Genomic DNA, 20,142 nt, shown 5'->3' with positions numbered 1-20,142 from the left:
ACTTTACATTTCTGAACATGGATATCCAGTTTTGCTTTCTGATAATATTCCTTGAGTATTTAATTAAAATACTTGCTTTATTAACATTTAGTTAGGGAAGGAGGCATGCTATAAGCTTCAACTATGAATTTTACTTTGGAAATTTTTAATAAAATCTTTGCCTCCTATAATGGACTTTATTTATATTAGATGCATCCTGCCCTCCTAAAGAGTTCTTATATTTAGCAAAATATTGTTTATAAAACAATATTACACAATATTTTAATAGATTTTAAAGGGACTAAGCTGTGTTGAAGCCTTTTCTAGGAAAAAGTATAACATATTTAATAATATAGCAGTACTAATATTTTGCTTTCATTTATTTAGTTTAAAGAATGTTGTATGTATAAATCCTTCTTATTTCAAGATCACCTCAATCATATTCTTGAAACAGTCATTTCTAATATGAATTATTTCTCCCATTACTTTTCTTTATAATTTAACTTGCCGAAGATGATGAATGAAATCCTAGTCTTGTTAAAATCAATGCCTATACTCACGTTGACTTAAAGATTTTGTACCTATTAGCTCATGCCAGAAAATAACTGTTGTGCTTATTTTGTCAGCCATCAAGCTCCAGTTATTATTAGATCTTCTTAAATATGAAACATAAAGGAACAACACAATTTTTATGTTTACATTATTCCATAGTATAACAGCTTTCGAATCAGAAATTACTGAATACTGAACACGATACATGGTTAAAAACATAATAGTGTTAAATGGTGAATTCTAGAAATGGTAGTTTTTCTTCTACATCGCTAAACTTCAGTGGAGTCATTCAGCTCATTCAGAGTTCTACTAACAAGAGGTAGGAAGAAAATGCTGTTGGTTAGATCCTCTCAATATAATTTCCTTGGGCAGATAACCAATCAAATGCAAACATCCGTGATCTTGTAGTAAGCATACAGAAACAAGAAAAATACTATAATAAGCTATTGAAAAATGTAAATTGACTGGAAAAAAAACCACTGATAATTGTTCAATTTTCTTTTTTAATTGAAAGTTTATATAGGTTTACTTTAATTAATTTTAACAGAAAAGCCACGGGAAGCTTGTTTTGATCCTGGAAACATCATGAATGGGACAAGAATTGGAACTGACTTTAAGCTTGGTTCAACTATTACTTACCAGTGTGATTCTGGATATAAGATTATCAGTCCTTCAACTATAACATGTGTAATTGGTACAGATGGAAAGCCAGCATGGAACAGAGCATTGCCATCTTGTAATGGTATGTACTGTTTTCTTAACATTTCCCTTGTCCTCCCGGTGAATTCAGAGTTTCTCTGTCCCTGAGGCTATTTATACTATTTCTATGCATCTATTAAAAAAAAAAAAAGGTCTTGAAAATAGCTTGATTAAAAAAAATATGCAGTTAAAAAATAAAAATCACAATGATATGAGTTTTGGACTATAACTTAATAATTAATGTATTCACTATTTCAAAATACATTTAAATTCTGAAATCAAGACATTGTTATGTTTATAATAATGATTACAATGTAATATGTAAGTTTCCACGGTTTCTCCTTTACATCAGTTTTAGTGGAAGGCTTTGTGATCTATATGAGAATCCATATAAAATAGACTAAATATTAATTATGGAGTATTACTGCCCTATCCATTGTTTCTTTTTATTCTCTTTGTATTGTCTGTTACGAATTTATTGTTTATTAGACTGTGAGTAGGAGCAGTCCTTTCAACAAAATGGAGCTTCAATATCTGACTCATTTATAATAATAGAGATTTTTGTGTGCTCCCACATAGTCTCAATATGTATTATTTTCAGGTATTAACTTTGTAGTGATAGGAATGTAGAACTGCCTTTAGAAAGAATGTAGCAACTTAGACTATGCCTATACTATTTGAATTGTGCTCAGAGCAAGAACTGGGGACTGGAAATAGGTTAAGTTGTTAGACTTAAGTTGTTAGACTATTCCCAGGCATGATTTTGGTCCAGACCTTATAGCACTCTAAAATTTCTTAGTCACAGTGTGGGAGTAAGCATGGGACAGAGGCTGTTCCCAGTAGGTTACCTGCATGTGTTTCTGAAAGTGAGGGTAGTAGTACCAGTACTAGCACTATTATAGGTATTTGCTGTGACCAATCATGCTGTTTGGTCTCAAGGCCATAGAATAAACTGTTGTGGTGTTCAGTGTCCAATGCAGCCATAGCTTAAGTCTATGTCTATACTCCTAAGGAAAAAAGGCATGGGAAGTTGATGAAGTAGGTTGCTGATTATCCATAGTGCTTAACTGCTACTTCATGACTTCATCTATGAAAATATCACTCTGTTAGACTTTATTACAAGTCTCACATTATTTCAGGAACTTTGGACTGTAACCCCTGCCCTGATGCACACACACAAACACACAATATAAGAATCACAGAATCATTTAGGTTGGAAAAGACCCTCATTGATTTCAACCATTAACCTAATATTACCAAGGCCACCACTAAACCATGTCCCTAAGCACCATATCTATATGTGCTGGTTTTGGCTGAGAAGGGGTTAATTCTTCTCACCGTGGGGGGTTGGGGACCTTTCCATCTTCCCGCACTCTGCCGCGCAGCGGGCGGGGCTGGGAGGGGCAGGGCCGTGGTGGGGGCGGCTGACCCCGACTGGCCAATGGCAGGTTCATTCCATACCACGTGACACCGTGACCAGTATGTTGGCGGGGGGCAGTTGCGGCTCGGGAGCGGCGCGGCGCCGGGTCAGCTGCATTGCGTGCGGTTTGTTTCAGCGGTTCATTCCCCTTCCCCCCTCCCCTGGGGCTTTGCACCTGTCATTGTTCTCCTTTACATTGCATTTGCTGTTGTTTCTTGTAATTTTAATTATTAAACTGTTCTTATCCCAACCCACGAGCGTTACCCTTCTGATTCTCTCCCCCATCTACCGGTGGGGGAGTGAGCGAGCGACTGTGTGGGGCTGAGCTGCCGGCTAAAGCACGACACTATACGTCTTTTAAATATCTCCATGGATGGTGACTCATCCACTTCCCTGGGAAGCCTGTTCCAATGCTTGGCAATCCTTTTGGTAAAGAATTTTTTCCTAAAATCCAATCTAAAGCTCCCTTGGTGAAATGAGTCCATTTTCTCTTGTCCTATCCCTTGTTACACGGGAAAGAGACTGACACCTCGCTACAACCTCCTTTCAGGTAATTGTAGAGAGTGAAAAGGTATCTCCTGAGCCTCCCTCTCTCCAGACTAAACAACCTCAGTGCCCTCAGCTGCTCCTCATAGGTCTTGTTCTCCAGGCCCTTCACCATCTTGGTTGCTTTTCTTTGGATGTGTTGCAGCACCTCAATGTCTTTCTTGTAGTGAAGGCCCCAAAACTGAACACAGTATTTGAGATGTGACTTCACCAGTGCAAGTATATGCCTATACATACACATACAGAGACACACACATATTTTTATTTATATATACACATACATGCACACATAAATACATATCATTTAAACTCATATTTTCAGAGATGGGCAGAATATCTACAGAATTATGGGTTATGACACTTTAAGGAAAGGTATGGAGATTGTAGAACCACTCTAAAGAAAACCAGTAATTTACCAATGAAACAGAGAACCCAGAATAATGTAAAAATATATAAGATTTATTTTCAAGCCTTTCAGATTAGAGCAACAGGTCAATAGCTGCATGCTAAACAGATTTACCACCATCAATAAAAAAGAGGAATTAGGATGGTTGTTTTTTTTTTTCACGGGGTCGTTGATTCAGTAACTTTGGTTTTTAAAAGATTTTAATGAAGAATAGCAAGGTTTTTTTTTCCCTACATATGGTCCATATTTGGAGCACATGGAACAGCAGGATGAAGCGCTTTACTTATAAACAGTGCAGAATGCAGCTTTTGCTGCAAAGTTGCAATAGCTTAGCTTTATTACCTTATGAAAGTACACTTGTAGAACAATTATATTTTGTATTATTTAAGGAGTTGCTATAAAACACTGAGTAGTGTAGAAAAGTTAAAATGACCTGTAGTTCACCTTGCAAACTGATATATTTCTCATATTTTGGGCTATTTATGTTTTTGACACAACATTCAAATTTAAATTTAAAAATCAACATTTATTTTCTGAATTTTTCAAAGCAGAATAAACATCCTATTTTTTAAATAAATAAATTGCTATTACAATAATACCTATTATTATAACACTTTATAAAACATGAAATAAAAAATTAGGGGAAGTGTTCTTTTGAATCCTCTACTTCTTACACCCTGAAATAAAGGTCTAGAACAGACAGACAGAGCTCCTAAATCAATACCTTTATTTTAACGAAATAGACATCAATCTCTCATACTGAGTTAGTTTTGGGGATCATCCAACAGATAATTGCAAATCTAAAATTTTACAGGAGATTATTTTTCAGCATAAATAATTTGGTACTGTATTGACAATAATTACGTGTAACTTTCTTTTGATTTGTTAAAATTGTTCTATATTTATACAACACAGATCCTGAAACAAGGGATAGAGGATAAATGTTAGCCATACTGCTGAGACTTGGTTTTAATTTTCTGCCTCAATAATTATAATGCTTATTCCAATTTGACAATACAGTATTGAGATGCTTGTGATATCTATTCTAAATAACACTGGGTGTCTAAAGAAGCAGAAATTACTAACTGAAAGATTGGGTGTCCTGACATTGTTAAATCTGAGTAAAATTAAACTGGAATACATGCTTATGGAAGTGCTTTAAGTCTATTCAGTATGGTTTACTGTGTGTTTCATTTTAAAACACATGCTCTTATGACTTCAGTTAAGGTGTAGAGGTTTTTAAAGTATCATTTACATGGCTACTACATTTGTTTCTCTAGTATGGAGTAAACCATACTAGTTAAGTAAACATCTATGTATACTCCCTTGTGGAGTCTTAAATAACTCTTTAATAAAATAGACTTGATTTATGAGGACAAAAGTCTCAAATTGTCGGTTTGGTTTTTTTGGCTGTTTGTTTGTCCTCATATTACTGAGGACTGCAAGAGCTCTTTGGGTCCCTGTCTTATTTTACCACAGTGCTGTAATGATAGCTGTGCCAGTAGAATGAAGAATCCTTCTTTTTGTCACAGGTCACAGTTCTGAGTAAAACTGATACACGAATAATTTAAAGTAAAAGAACAATTATGTGAGTGGAAAGTGTAAACAAAATGAATTATTTTATGTTTACATGTAGGCTGAAAGACTTGGGTTTGTTTAGCCTGGAGAAGGGAAGAATGAGGGGGGATTTCATCAACACCTATAAATATGTAAAGGGTGGGTGTCAGGATGATGGGACCAGGCTCTTTTCAGTGGTATCCAGTGACAGGCCAAGGGTCAATGGGCACAAGTCAGAACACAGGAAGTTCCACCTCAATGTGAGAAAAAACTTCTTTCCTGTGAGGGTGCCAGAGCAGTGGCACAGGCTGCCCAGGGAGGCTGTGGAGTCTCCTTCCCTGGAGACATTCAAAACCCACCTGGACGCGTTCCTGTGCCCCCTACTCTAGGTGTGCCTGCTCAAGCAGGGGAGTTGGAGGAGATGATCTCCAGAGGTCCCTTCCAACCCCTACCGTTCTGTGATTCTCTGATTCTGTGATTCTGTGGATATGAAATACAGATCCATTATATAAAACATATTTATACATAAATTTAAGAGTAGGAGTGGTACGGGAGACCTGAACGAAAATACACTCAGGATCACCTATGTTGTCCCATAAAGCCCTCTTGTAATATACAACTTAACCCAATCAAAACTGAAAATATCAAACAAAAATGCTCTTGAAGCACTTTTAGCATGTTCTGAATTTATATTTCTTTATTTATACTGAGAGTTAATTTCCCCTTTTTAAACTTCTTTGAAATATTGGATGAAAAAATATTACAAATTTTGAAGCATGAAAACTAGAAAAGAACTTAAAATGAGTGTTGTATAGTAAACCCTAAGAATCTCTGAAAAGGACACAATTCTTTAAGTCAATTAATCCAATTAAGTGAATTAATACAACTTTATTTCTGTGTGGTGTGGTTTTTATTGTTTGGGTTTTGGTGTTTTTTTTTAAGGTAGTATTTTACAGTCAGCCATGATGAAAAGATATTTCATTTTTATCTAGGTAACTGTTGGCAACTGCAAGTACGTATGTTTTGAAACACTAATAGAAAGTCTTAGGCATATTTTTTCATTATTAATTTCCCAACCCTTAATGAAGTTATTAAAATATATCCTCTGAAAATGCAGGTTTTTCTCACTAAAACAAACATTATTCATAATCAAAACTGAGAGCTCTGTTTAGGGTATGTTCAACTGCCACAGTACCGCACTGATAAATTTTGCAGACTTAATCTACAAAAGAACTTTTCTTGCATCTTTTTCAGCCTAAGCACTCACAGGCTTTCCTTACAGAGTGTATATACTACGAAGATGTTATTAAAAATGTGATGAAATATATTATTTTAAAAAATCTAAAAACAAGATAACACCTCCCTTTTATAAGGGAACATTTTTACAGCTCAGGAACTTTGGAATTTGTTTTAAATTAAGCATAAGTGATATACTTGCATTCCAGTGAAATAGTCATGACTTTAGAATTTCATCTGGTAATTAAAAGATAGACTTTGTGGCTTAGCTTCTGGTATCCCCAAAGAAAAAAGAAAAAAAATATAAAGATTTCAAATTCATGGCATGAACTGATTCTTTGTGATATTGAGTTTCACCTCAGCCACATAATCCTATTCAGCCTACTGATAGATTAAACTTCTCATCTTCAATCATTACATTGGATTTTTGAATAATTCATATAAACAGCTAAGGGAAGACACAGATTTGTAGTATTAATTGCTGCCTGTATAAGGAAGTTAAACTTGTAGAGGTATTTCAAGTATGCTTTTTAAACCCAGTTGCTGTCAGGGAGCAGAAAGAGCAGGTCTGCTCCTCAAGGGCAGATGAGCAGGAGCTGGGGATGTGCAAAGCACAGGCTGTGCCCTCACTCACTGGGCACAGTCCCGCAGTAAAATAGCTGGGTCAACAGATCGGGTAACAGGGTCCTTTGATAGCCCCAGACCGATGAGCTCATCCACCTGGACCCCAGGTCCTTCTGCTCAGAGCTGCTTTACATGTTAAAATGCAATCTGCTATATGTAAGATTCCCAGAGAGGAGTAATGTTGGTTTACTTTGTTCTTATATCAGAAAGTAATCGTTTAGATTATGCAGTGATCCTTTCCTTGCTTAAAAACAAATGTAATGTGACTATTCTAGTTTTTTATAATATATTTTATCTGTTTATGTATTTTAGAAATAGTTTTATTATTGGCTTCTTGGGTAAAATAACAGTGTACAACAACCTTTTGTTCTTGAAAAAGCTATAGTTTTTAGTATTGTTTGATGAAATCATTTGGAAAAAAAAGAAAAGAAAAGAAAACCACAACAGAGCAACAGAGCACTGAATTGCATGTAAATAATGTAATTATTATAAGGCTTAAATTTTAATGAAGATTTTGACAGGAAACCAAGCCTTTCCATTAGTTCTCAAAAGCTGAGAATAGTGACAGCAATACTTTGTTTTCACTGTATAGAGAGGTATTTACTCAATATCTAGCACAAGGAGATATTTTAACCTAATTTGCTATTTCTCCAAAAGAACATATCCCTTTCATCCATGCACTGCTTTGGCTTTTTGTGAGAAATTCTTGAGACACCAACATCCTATGATGTAATTCTTTATAACTGGTAAATCCAGCAGTCCCTCAGAATGCCACATTTATTGCCCATACATGGAGGGAACATACCACACACGCTTCATTTTTTTGTCGTGATACAGGCAGAAATGCTACATACATATACCCTGACTAGTCTTGAAGGTTGGAGGTCCACTGTCCTTAAATATCTCTTCTAACTTCTGCAGCTGTAAAGAGTTTCTCTTACTCTTTAAGAGTTTCTGTTCTGTTCTGTTTTATACACATATGAATCCAAAGATTTTTTTATATGTATAAGCTACATGCTTTTGAAAATCATCTAGGAAGTTATGAAGAGCAAAGCAATTCAAGCATACTTTCAGAGAGCGGAATCCATGGCATTCTGTGCAGGGTACTGTTAGCATACCCATGTATTCCTCTGAGACCCAAGACAACTGTGTTGTGCCATTTAATTATGCAGTACCATATTTTTTTCCTGAGCTTTTCTTTTTATATAGATACATAAATAGCTATAGACATATTCAAATTGAAAAACCCACCTAAATTCTGTGTTTACAGCTTCTTTCAACTAAATTATTTATACTTCCAGTCCTATATGAATACTTGCAGTCAAGTAAAATTCTCATGTATTCTAATTTTAAAGAAATTTTAATAAATATTATGTCCTGAGAAAGAACCATTAGATATGTTGTTACAGGAAAACCAATCAAAAGCAAAACCACTAAATTGTTACTTTGTAATCTTTAAGTTTTCATTTTCAGACTGAACTACTACAGACAACTGTCATTAATGTAACACGTTTCTTTCTGTTTTGTTTCCAGCACCATGTGGAGGGCAGTACACTGGATCAGAGGGAGTGGTTTTATCACCAAGTTATCCTCATAATTACACTGCTGGACAGACTTGCCATTATTCAATAACTGTACCTAAAGAATTTGGTAAAAATTTCTTCTACTGATTTTTCAATCATTAATAATTGTTCAAATGTCCTTCATGTGTAATAGTGACCCTAGCTTTTCAATATATTGTAAATTGGTTATCAAAAATAAATGTATTCTTGAGACAGAAATTGATTTTAGGGTTTGACCTTTTACTTCTCCCTAATCAATAGACCTCAGCTAAGCCAATTGTGTCTGCTCTCCCAGCATATCCTGAATACTGTCATTGATTACATTATTCATCATCATAGGATAGTTGTTCATTCAAGCTTCCTGCAATGTAAAATTAGTTGTCAAAAAAGCACATCTTAGATTTTAACTTTTTGGTTTTCATGTTTTAACAAGGGCAAGATGAGTAGGATCACATTTAGCAAGTACAGTGGAGGGAAAGAAAGCAATTTTGTATAAAAGTTCCAGAAATGTTTATGAAAAATCACAAAATTTGTTCTTTCAACGTGTCAAAATACTTGGACAAAGTCTCTAAAACTTGTGCAGTTGTATGCAAGGCATGGTTTTCTGCAAATCAGGTTCTCCTAGTGCAAATCCAGACAAATAGCAATAAGATCCATTTTAACATTTACTTACCAAAAGACTGAATGCACAGCAACTTAGTGTGTTTGGTACTTTATATACTCAATGAAACCTTTAAGGACTCAGCAGTTTTTTAACCAAGGAATTTGGAAAGTTGTTGACAAAAGCAGTTAGAGATTTACAGGTTGAGAACTTGGGAAAAGTTTATTACACCTCCTAATAATAATTCATAATACCACTCTAGTACTGAACTCTTCATTACTAGTCTTTTAACTTACTGTTATATGAGACAAGCTCAATGTTTTTGTTCACAATTTTTGTTCACAGCTTTGTAGTAAGAAAATTATTAATTCCATTTTCATCATGTTTTAGAAAGTTTGTTCTTACATTTCAGAAGCATTTCTTCAGAAGAAGAAAGAAGAAATATATTTGCACAGGAGATACTTACAACAGCTATGGCTAAATAATTATCAAATAAAATACATTTTAATTAGTTACTGTCCTGTTTCAAAAAACACAATATGTATCATATAAAAGCTTTTCATCAATATTTTAAGGGTGGGAGAAACAAAAGTCCTTGAGATTTGTATTAAAGGAAAGTTTAAAAGTACTCTGTGTTCTTTATTATAGTTTTGACTTTTCTACAAGAGAAAGTGAGCTTTGAAAGGATGCAATTCTTCTTTTTTCTGCTACAATTATATACAGTGCAGGAAAATAACCGGTAGAACACGAAAGTGGCTGAAACTTGTAGAAAGGATCCTTCAAATCATTCAGAGTCATTAGATCCCCAAGACAGTAGTTACAGTGAAATGCTATTGGGGCTTTACAGGCATGTTTATCCAATTAGCGGCTTTATTACACAACATTTTTCACTAGAATTCCTGATCGAGAACACACAAAATATCTCTAGGCTTACAACTAGTTTACAACTCAGAAGTTGTAAACTTTGTTTAAATAGTTACATTGTGTTTAGTTTTTTGGTGTTTAATTAGTATATGAAATAATTGGATATTATGACAATTTAGAAGTTTTTAATAAATAATGCTCAGATTTTCATATTTTATTATATGCTATTTAAAAATTATGCAACCCTTTCACCAGACATCCAAACAAATACATATTTTTATTCTTATTTGTTAGAAAGAGGAACTGACACAAGAAGAATCTATAGCAAACATTTAAAATGCTTGGCAAATATCTGAAATTTTTTTTCTCTGTACTGGATCTCATCATGGTCCTGAGTTGAAGAGGGCCTGACAAAAAAGTTACTTGAATGTACTGGCTATTGTCACAACTTCAAACCAATCCTTTATCATTTGTGATATAAATTTTCTTTAAAAAATATATATTTTCAGCAGTTCTAATAGGTTTAGGGATTGAAGAACATTGCAATAAGTTTACTTCTAGTTGATAATAGTTTGCACAAAGGATGCCCTTGCAGCAATGAAAACTAACTGCACACTGGGTTGCACTAGCAAGGATGTGGCCTGCGAGTTGAGACTAGGTACTGTGGCCTTCATGAAGTAGCATCTGGAAACTATGTCTACAGTTTTGTGTCTATAGCATTGATTGCTAAAATAGAACAAGTCCAAAAGAGAGCCAGAAAGATGATTAGGAGGCTGAGGCACAGTACAAGGAAAAGTTGAAGGAAGTTCAGCCTGGAGAAGATAAATGAAGGATGACCCTTCCTTGCAGAAATATGCAGTGAAAATAAAAATGGCAGTAGTCACAAGTAGCACAATAAATTCAACTGGACATAAGGAAAACATTCTTCACCATGATGACGATTAAATAGAGGTAGTGTGAAGAAGAATTTTTGTTGATTTTCAAAATTTGCTCGGAAGACCTGAGCAACCTAACTGAACTTCAAAGTTAGAGCCCTGCTTTTAAAAAGCAGGAGGTTGGCCTATGCAATTTGTTTTAAAAAAATAATAATAAAAAAATTGAGAACTTTACAAGAAGTTGGAAAATACAATCTGTACAGAAATTGTGCTGTATTGAAGACCCATGGTTTCTATACAGAATCTGGGATATGTATGATTTTAAACAGATCCTCCCTTATCAATAAAATATGGGGTAGCTGGAGCGATGAAGTAATATTTTTATTGACTTCATTGTACTGGTTTATTACTTCACATTTCATAGTTATTAGTGAGACGTGTCATATAATTAGCTTATTTATTTGTTAATACACTTTAAGTTACTTACAACTGAAGTAAGAATTAAGTGCAGCAGTATTTCAAAACCAGAAATACATTGATATTTTTAATATTTGATCAGTTTTTATATTCTTTCTGATAAAATAAGTGCTAATGCAAAGTTACAAATATAGCCAAATCAATAAGTTTAAAACATCTTCCTCAGATTAGAGGTGGATAAGCAAGTAATCATGTGTAACAATAGATGTACCCTAAGAGTTGCTAAGGTTGGTAATGTAATTTTGGTAAAAATCTTTCCTTTTTAGATATTCCATTTTTTTTATTCTCATAGCTACCTATGCAATAAGGAATAAGACTTGTTTGACTGGAAAGCACACTTCTGGAAAGCATGATTTAATTATCTTTCTCTTTTTTTAATTAAAAATAAGGAAATAATGAAAACCACTTCAGATCCTTATTACTTATGTATAATGCAGCTGTTTTATCACAGTAGTTAATAACTTTGGAAAGGTTTCATGCAGGAATCTACTGGTAACTAAGACAAGCAAAAATACCTATTAATTTTTTTTTTTTAAGATTAAGTTCCTGTTTTATCTTCTCTCTTTTTATTTTTTTCCCCTCTTTTTCTTTCTCTTTTTTTTTTTTTTTAATGTAGTTGTGTTTGGACAATTTGCCTATTTTCAGACAGCTTTGAATGATGTGGCAGAATTATTTGATGGAGAAAACTCTCAGGCTAGACTTCTTAGTTCACTGTCTGGATCCCACTCAGGTAAGTAATAAAGAAAAGAAGCATGCATTTCTTACACAGGTCAGTATGGAAAAAATAAATCAGGAGAATGTTATGAATTTCATTTGGAAATAGAATAATAAAGTCATTGGAACAGGATGCCAAGGGAAATGAAAGACCCTTCTAAATCTTTGAATCAAGACATTATTGTGAAATATATGATTTAGGCAAAAAAAGATCACTGGGATGAGTGCAGAACTAATTGAATGAAATTCTCAGATCTTTATGTAAAAGGGCAGATTGGATGGTGTAATTATCTTCTCTGCCCCTAAACTCTGAATTACACATCTACATTTTCTGAATGTCTAATTTAAACACAAATTACTTGTATTCACAAAATGCAATTATCTGTATGCAAACATGCACTTAGACTAAAAGCAGGCCAGCTGTTGCATTCAGGTAACTATAGCAAAATGTTGACCCTGTGAAATTATAATTAAATTTATATGGATTTCACCATGGCCAGAATTTCCAATGTATGCATATATAATGACTATGTTCACCTCAAGTAGATAATATACAAATATATTTCTGAAGCTAATATGTTTTGTCATACACTCCTAGTGTTTAGGAGAGTTTATATGTGAGGGCTGTTTTTTTTTTACAGTCCAGGGCTTTTCATGTCTTCTTGGTTTTCACATTGAATAATTGGAGAAATACTTGATATTAAAAGCATGTGACATATCTATTTGATTTATAGAAAACATTTTATTATTTGAAAAATTCAACTCATTTTCTGCTGGTGAATCCTAGCTATTTGTGTCATATTCAGAGAGTTCATAAATTAATTTAAAATTTGCTTAATTACTAGCAACAGTTCAGCATCAAAACAAGATATTTACTTTTTAATGTTTAAATTTAAGAGACAACTCATCTAAGCACCCAGTTTTACTGCATCAAGTGTATAAAGAAGTTGAAACTAATGTCCACTTTCATAGGGGATATTTGAAAATAATTGAAGGGAATTTAAAATTGTGATTTTTATTTATTACTTGTGACATATCTGATTTACGTTGTTTTAAGATAGGATTCTATTACATGGAAGTGCTGGTTACAACAATAGAAAGCTACACTAAGTGAAAGAATTATAAATCCTATTTATCCAGTTATAGATATTTTAAATTACTACATTATAATTCATTTCAGTAGAATTTCCTAAAATGTGGGTTGATATGATCCAAATAGAATAAAACCAGTTGTCTTATGGAGTGGCATCCTTGCATTGTAAAAGTACTGCAATTTTGTCTGTAGTGATTCATTACTGAACTTTTATCATGACTGTAAATAGATATCTCAGGAAAGGAGATAAAGTATATTAAACATCTTTATTGATCCCCAAGTCAATATATAAAATTTGAAATGCTATTAGAAAGTTAATAATGTAATAAAGTTCATGTATGACCATAAATTTTATTGAAGCAACTACATAAAATGGGTCGTGGATCTGTTCTTTTTCACTTCAGTTTTTGTTTTGAAATGGTAAACATCACATGAAGATCCCCTGTGGCATTTTTCAAATACTTTTAATTGTTTAATGTGTTTTGCAAGGCAAGGTAAAGCTGTCAGTCACAGAAAAAAGTTAACCAAAAATTTTGGCCCCAAATGACAATATGGTTCCCCAGACAAGTAGTTTATTGCACCTCTAGTTCCAACAGCTGCAGTAAATGTCAGAAAGTTTATGTTGTTGAGTCATGAAATAGTTTTATTCTGACACGTTTTCAAACCTCCAATGGCAAATTTAATTTTATACACTGTTATTTATGTTTTCTTTAACTGTAGGAGAAAACCGTAAAACTATGTGTTTTAACAGTATATTTGTTTACATACTGAAGAGTTGTAACTGTTTTCTCTGTTTTGTGCATTTAATTTATTTTATTTTTGCATTTGTAGGAGAGACATTGCCTTTGGCTACATCTAATCAAATTCTTCTGCGATTCAGTGCTAAGAGTGGGGCGTCAGCCAGGGGGTTCCACTTTGTTTACCAAGGTAAACACGTCTGCTTTTGGTGGAAGACACTGGTGCCAGTCTCACACAGTGTTTGAATTCTTCGTAGGCCTTAAAATATTTCTTTAAAAATGGGTGTAATCTTAACCTCTTTCCAGCCATCAAGGACTTGTGATGATGGACTGGCTTCATAATGGCAGTTGCCTCCGGTGAATACTACCTGACCCCATGGGCTTGAACATGTTCAGCCTCTGTCAGTAGTCTGTGATCTGTTTTTCCCTTCCTGCTGAGTGTTCATGTCCTCCTCAGACTGTAGAAGTACAGGGTGAGGACTGTGAAGGCAAGGCAAAAAAGGCATTTAATATTAAATATTTTCTGCATCATTTGTCATTAGGTTGTCCACACCCTACACACCCCCAATATATCACCATAGACACATACATTTTGAACTCCCCTTTGTAATTAGCATACCTTGTAGACTCTTTTTTCCTAATGTCCTTCACTAGTTTTTGCTCCAGCTGGACTTAGACTTTCCTGATTTTTGTTTCTAAGTAGCTGAGCAGTGCTGTCATACTCCTGATTTATTACCTGTCCTTGTCTCCACTTGTGGTATGTTCCCTTTTTGTATTTAAAATGTTTGAAAAGCTCCTGGTCTAGACCTGCAGGCTTTCTGCCCAAATCCCCAGTCTTCCCTCACAATGAGATAATTTGTTTTAAGGCTCTCAAAACTCTCAAAAAATTCACCAGTATCCTTCCCCTTCATGTCTGTTCCTTAGGAGAGTCTATGTAATAGCTTCATGAATACGCCAAAGTCTGCTCACCTTAAACCCAGCCTTCTGCCTGTTCCTCAACTTCATCATCTTGTGGTCCTTGCAGTCCAAGCTAGCATCTATATCCACATGCACAAATAGCTCTTCTTTGTTTGTGAGCAGCTGGCCAGGTTGTAGCTACTTCTTAATTTAGTTAACTGATATAAATATCTGTTTAATCTGCCAAATGTTTTGCTTGACTAAAATGAATAGGGACAAGACCATAGAACTTGTTTTCTAGACACAGTGACTATTATATTCAGGTTTGAGCAAAAACATATATACATCTTTATTTTGTATTGAGTTGGATGTAAGTTGCTAAACTGCTACAGACCAGAGGAGGCACATATTTGATCTCTATTAAAAGCCAGATTTAGCTGAGATTAAAATGCAAACATGCTACTGCAATTGGCAAACATGCCAATTTCAAGCATTTGAAATAGGCACTGGAAATCCACCCAGAATTGCTAGCTGCATTTTGGAACTCAATAAATCAGTAAGAATAAAATCAGTAGATATTTTATACAATATCAACATTCCAACAATTTCTCATTTATATTCAGACGCTTTAATGACACAGAAAACAGTCTTGTGATTCCAGGGAAAAAATATCCAGCTACCTGAAACAGATAGTAAAAACAAAATGAAAGATTTTATACTTGTATATTTAATTGTATACTTAACATTTATTTTATACTTAATTTTTGCCCCATCCAATTAGAGTTACAATATGAAATAGTGATTGTTTTCTAACAAAAACAATAGAAAAATATATTTGGGGATTTGTTCTATACTGGCAATTACTCACTTGAGTAAAGCATAAGAGTTATTAGGACAATCTTTGCTACATTCACCTAAAGTTTTAATTCATAGAAGTGCTGTTCATTTCAGCTTTCTGAAGACATAAAGAAAAAGAAAAAAAAAATAAAATATTTTCAAGTACTTAGAAAATCTCAGTTCTGGTTATGTTTAGGCAGCATAATGTTGTTGAAACCATATACCTACGTTTCAGCACGTTTTTACTCCCTACAGTTTCAGAGTTAGTTTGACTGAAGTTAGCTTGTATTCTCTATGACACACTATTCCTCAGTGTAATACTATAAAGAGAGGGTAAAAGTGCCAAAGACACTTTCAGGCTTACCTCATGAATATCTGTAGCTAGGCCTAAGGTTTTGGGGATTTTACGTAATTGTATTAGTATTGATCAGTACTCCCAGTTGATGTTTCAAGAGTTTTTGTTTAGGCTGCTAAGAAATTCTATCTTCTTGGAGAGCTTGGAGGGAAAATTGGTACGGCTCACCCCATGAGGTAGTTTCAGTATTAAAGGGTGGGTGACAGATGTAAGACTTGCAGGCCCGTTTCTGACACAACTGAACCTGAGGAGGTATTTTGTGCATATCTGCACACTGCAGTCGAAATGCAAGAATGAGACAGCATGCCCAAGTCTGTTACCATGCTGCTAGGCAGCATAGTACACCAAGTTGATCCATGTGTCTGCATCTGGTGACACCTGGAGTAGTGTTTACATGTCCATTGCCTGTACAGGCAACAAATGCAGTCCCAAAGGGGCTTCTGGGCAGTTCACTAGATGTATTGCATACATGCCCGATAAGCTTAATGAGGCAGACATTGAACACTCTGGTTTATTATATACTAGCTTTTCAGCTTTACTAAACTGAAGTATAAAAGTAGTTTTTGGATAGTTTTAAATAATATTATTAAGGTTTCTTTCATTTGTTTGTTTTGTTTTTCTTTTAATATTGGAGCATAGTCATGATTTGACAAAGCAAGTTAATGGAAAGAACTGTCTCACCTCAAGAATATTTCAATAGTTGTAAGGAGCTTGCTGGGACTGTTCAAACTCCTTCTGGATGGTGTTTTTAATCCTTCTTATGTTTTTATGGAAAGATATCACCATGACTGCACACTCAACTTTGGATATAGCTCAAGATATCAGTACCTGCCCTTCTTACAGATCAAATGCATCGCTTGCATTTAAATTTATCATGCACAATTAATCAGAAAAGAGGGGGCATATAAACTTCTGGAATTAGACAACAGCTTTCAGCATTTGAGTGCTTATCAGTCATCTGCATATGGATGACACCTTTCAGTCTTATTCTATTTGGTTTTCATGTGCCTAGAGTGTGTAGTTATTTTTGTTGCTTTTAAAGAGTTCATAGTGATGCAAAGCCTCAATTCTGTTAGCTGTATGTGTATACCCACACACACATAAACACACACACATATATATATTGCTGTTGAACAGTAGGTCTCCGGGTGAGCACAATGATAAGCCTCAATTCCGTCACTTATTTGGACTATACTTATTTTTTAGTCACTGTAAAAGATAGATTTTAAAAAAGAGAAGTGTTTTGTGGAGCAGCAGAAAATGAGTCCCTTTATTTGTCTCAGGAGAACGATGAAGCTATTTGAATATCCATGTTTTTTAATATATTTTAAAATACATCTTAAGAGCTTTATTTCACATACACATATGTATACATATATTGGTTAATGAGTTAGTGATACTTAATAAGCTCTATCATTTTGAGATTTTTCTCTCCTCTTTTGAAGCATGTGATCATATCTCCAATGACCACCTGCATGCTAGCCTTTTAAATACCCTAGAGAATAACATCCGCTCTCACACTGAACACAGTAATCTGGTCTGCAAAGTCAATCATTTTATTTATCGCCCTCTATTCCAGGTTGACCTTCTTCCCTGTTCACTTTTCCACTGGCCTGATTTCAATTTTGTTTCACAGCAGTATGAAACATTTACTAAAAGATGGAGGATAATCACTATAGAAAATGGAATGTCTCTATGATACAGTTTGAGGAGTCTAGGTTGCCAATGCTATAGGCAAAAGCTAGAAGGAAGGCTAGAGGGCAAAAAAGTTATTGCTTACACTATTTCACATTCTGGTTTGAGCAAGATTTTGATTCAGGTTTAATGGCTTTTGCAATGCCACTTTCTCAAAAACGTCGTTTTAGCTGCATATGTTGTCTGCCTTGTTTCTTTTTCTGAGATGACCACATTTCCTTATATTTCACACAATAGGCTAATGCTATCTGTAATATTAGACAGCATGAATATCCAGTCTTTCAGAATATTAGGGTCAGGTATGCTGAAATATGCCAGGGACAATCACATTTAGGAAGATTGGGAATTCTGTTTTTTTCAGGTTTATTTTATGTTTGTTTTCCTGCTATGACATCACCTAAGAAACAATAGCATATATTCTTATATAGATGAGGCTGCAGCAGTACAGCAAATTAATGACCTTTCTACCACCCAAAAAAGTTATGTTTTTTTTCATACTATTCTTCTTTTACTTGCTCCACCATACAAATACATGAATTACTTTATAAGATGATATGAGATTTTAAAGAGAACTATTAAGAAAGTTAACGTGCGAGTATGGGGCAGGACTGCGGAAGAAAGACAAAGGGGAACAAGAATAAAAGAGGAACGTGACTTTAACAATTAAGATGATCTAATCTGTGACAAGAATAAAATACATAGCCGTATATTTACTGCTGAGTGTAATTAGAAAGCAGAACTAAGACTGTTGGTATTATTTTCCACATGTGTTTTTATGACACATTATGTCCTGGTTTACAACACATCTCACAGATGTTTGAAACTGTACTGCATTTTGCCATGGATTACTTGAACCTAAATTTGATTTTAAGCAGTATGGGAGTACCTCAATTTGTTGTTATGTCTGGCTTGCATTACATTTCTTCTTAAGGCAGTTCTTAAAACAGGAAAATAAAAAGCATTAGTAAAATAGTGCCCTTTATAGTGAACGGCATGATTTATATGTGCATTTTTAGCATTTCTTTCTCACTGTAACCATTAACAGAGTATTAATAAACCTGTGAAAAACGGAGCAAAATATCAATTTTAACATGGCGTTATTGTTTCCTGCTGACAGTAGAATAAACTGACACAACTCTAGCCATAGATGTTTGTGGCTGCCATGACCATTTTACTTACTGGCTGCTCTCAGTAACATGGCAACTTTCAGTCTGAAAAGGAAGGAAGCACATAGCAGTGCTTCTGCTACATGAACTAATTTAAGTATGTTAGCAAACTGTCCCTATGTTTGCTGTAATGGCCAAGATAGCCTGCTTACAGGAAAATAACTTTCCTAAGGCAATATTATAATGAAATCAGGTGATCTGACGTCCTTTGTTGAGAGGTGTTGAAAATGCTAGTTACACAAAGAATATCTGTTTGGATTACAAATGCATGTATGCAAATTGCCAACTGTGATTAGTGACAATTATAGGATATTCTTTAATCTGATTCTTAAAAAGGGTCCTTTACCTTTGCACAATTGTTGTAGGGATTCTCTGGATGTGGACTCCAGGTGAAGGTTAGAGAATCAGAGCAAGGATTTTCTTCTGAAACTTCCTCCATTTTGAGGAAGTGAATAAAAATATAGAGAAAGGTAGCATTCCTATAAAAGGCTGGGCAAGGGTTTCTTCCACAGAGTGAACGAAAAATGTTCTGGGAGTGATGTTGAAAGTTTTAGGCAGGTCATAGAGCCTTTTAGGAAAACAGGTAAGGTTTAGACATGTGTAAAGCTAAAAGTTTAACTAGCAGGGGGTAGGTAGGTAGCAGTGACCTGTGTGGGAAGAGTTTGTGAGCTACCATGTGCTACTCACAAACAACTTCCTCTGAAGCTGGCATAAAGAACCTCTTACATGATAACACTTCCACCAGTCAGAGAAGCATGTAGTGCCTCTGCTCAAAGATATTTAAGAAAGTGACAACTGCTTTGGGGCAGAGATGATTCTGGGGATGTATTGCTGGAGATGCTGCTGGAGGGACTGTTGGAGACATGCTCTTGGAAAGAGGCCCTCTATGCCAAAGGGGAAGCCCTTCTAAAGGGACTGTGGCCTTTGGGTAACCCTTGCTGGAGTTAGAACACCTTGGAGGGATTGGCAGCCTGTGAAAGACCTATTCTGCAGTAGGGGGATGTCTCTGAGCAACTGCAGCCCATGGGTGACCCACACTGTAGCATGAACACTAAGAAACAGAGTGACAAAACTTGAAGAAACTGAAAGCAGGAGAAGAAAGGAGTAAAATGATAAGTACAGCAGAGGAAAATGAAGCAAAAAGAGAGCACACAACCCCAACCTCCTGTGCTGCCACTGACCTCACTGGTGGAACTAAGATGGACACAAGGAAGTTGATACATGGGAGGGGGAGGACAGGACAGATCTTT

The 20,142-nt window shown here is 34.9% G+C and overlaps 1 protein-coding gene across 1 annotated transcript in view; it reads left to right on the top strand.

Moving 5' to 3' along the window:
- The window catches only part of CSMD1 (CUB and Sushi multiple domains 1), a 1,237,849-nt gene that overhangs the window by 1,026,049 nt on the left and 191,658 nt on the right, over positions 1 to 20,142 (top strand). The window contains exons 30-33 of the mRNA XM_075086937.1: positions 1,079 to 1,273; positions 8,553 to 8,669; positions 12,015 to 12,128; positions 14,037 to 14,132. Coding sequence (XP_074943038.1) covers positions 1,079 to 1,273; positions 8,553 to 8,669; positions 12,015 to 12,128; positions 14,037 to 14,132 — 522 coding nt within the window. The remainder of the gene's footprint in view (positions 1 to 1,078; positions 1,274 to 8,552; positions 8,670 to 12,014; positions 12,129 to 14,036; positions 14,133 to 20,142) is intronic.

This window comes from Phalacrocorax aristotelis, chromosome 3 (genome assembly GCF_949628215.1).
Source record: "Phalacrocorax aristotelis chromosome 3, bGulAri2.1, whole genome shotgun sequence".
In the NCBI taxonomy this organism is placed as follows: Eukaryota; Metazoa; Chordata; class Aves; order Suliformes; family Phalacrocoracidae; genus Phalacrocorax; species Phalacrocorax aristotelis.
The sequence above is the reverse complement of the archived record's forward strand: the minus strand, read 5'-3'. Positions and strand labels throughout refer to the sequence as shown.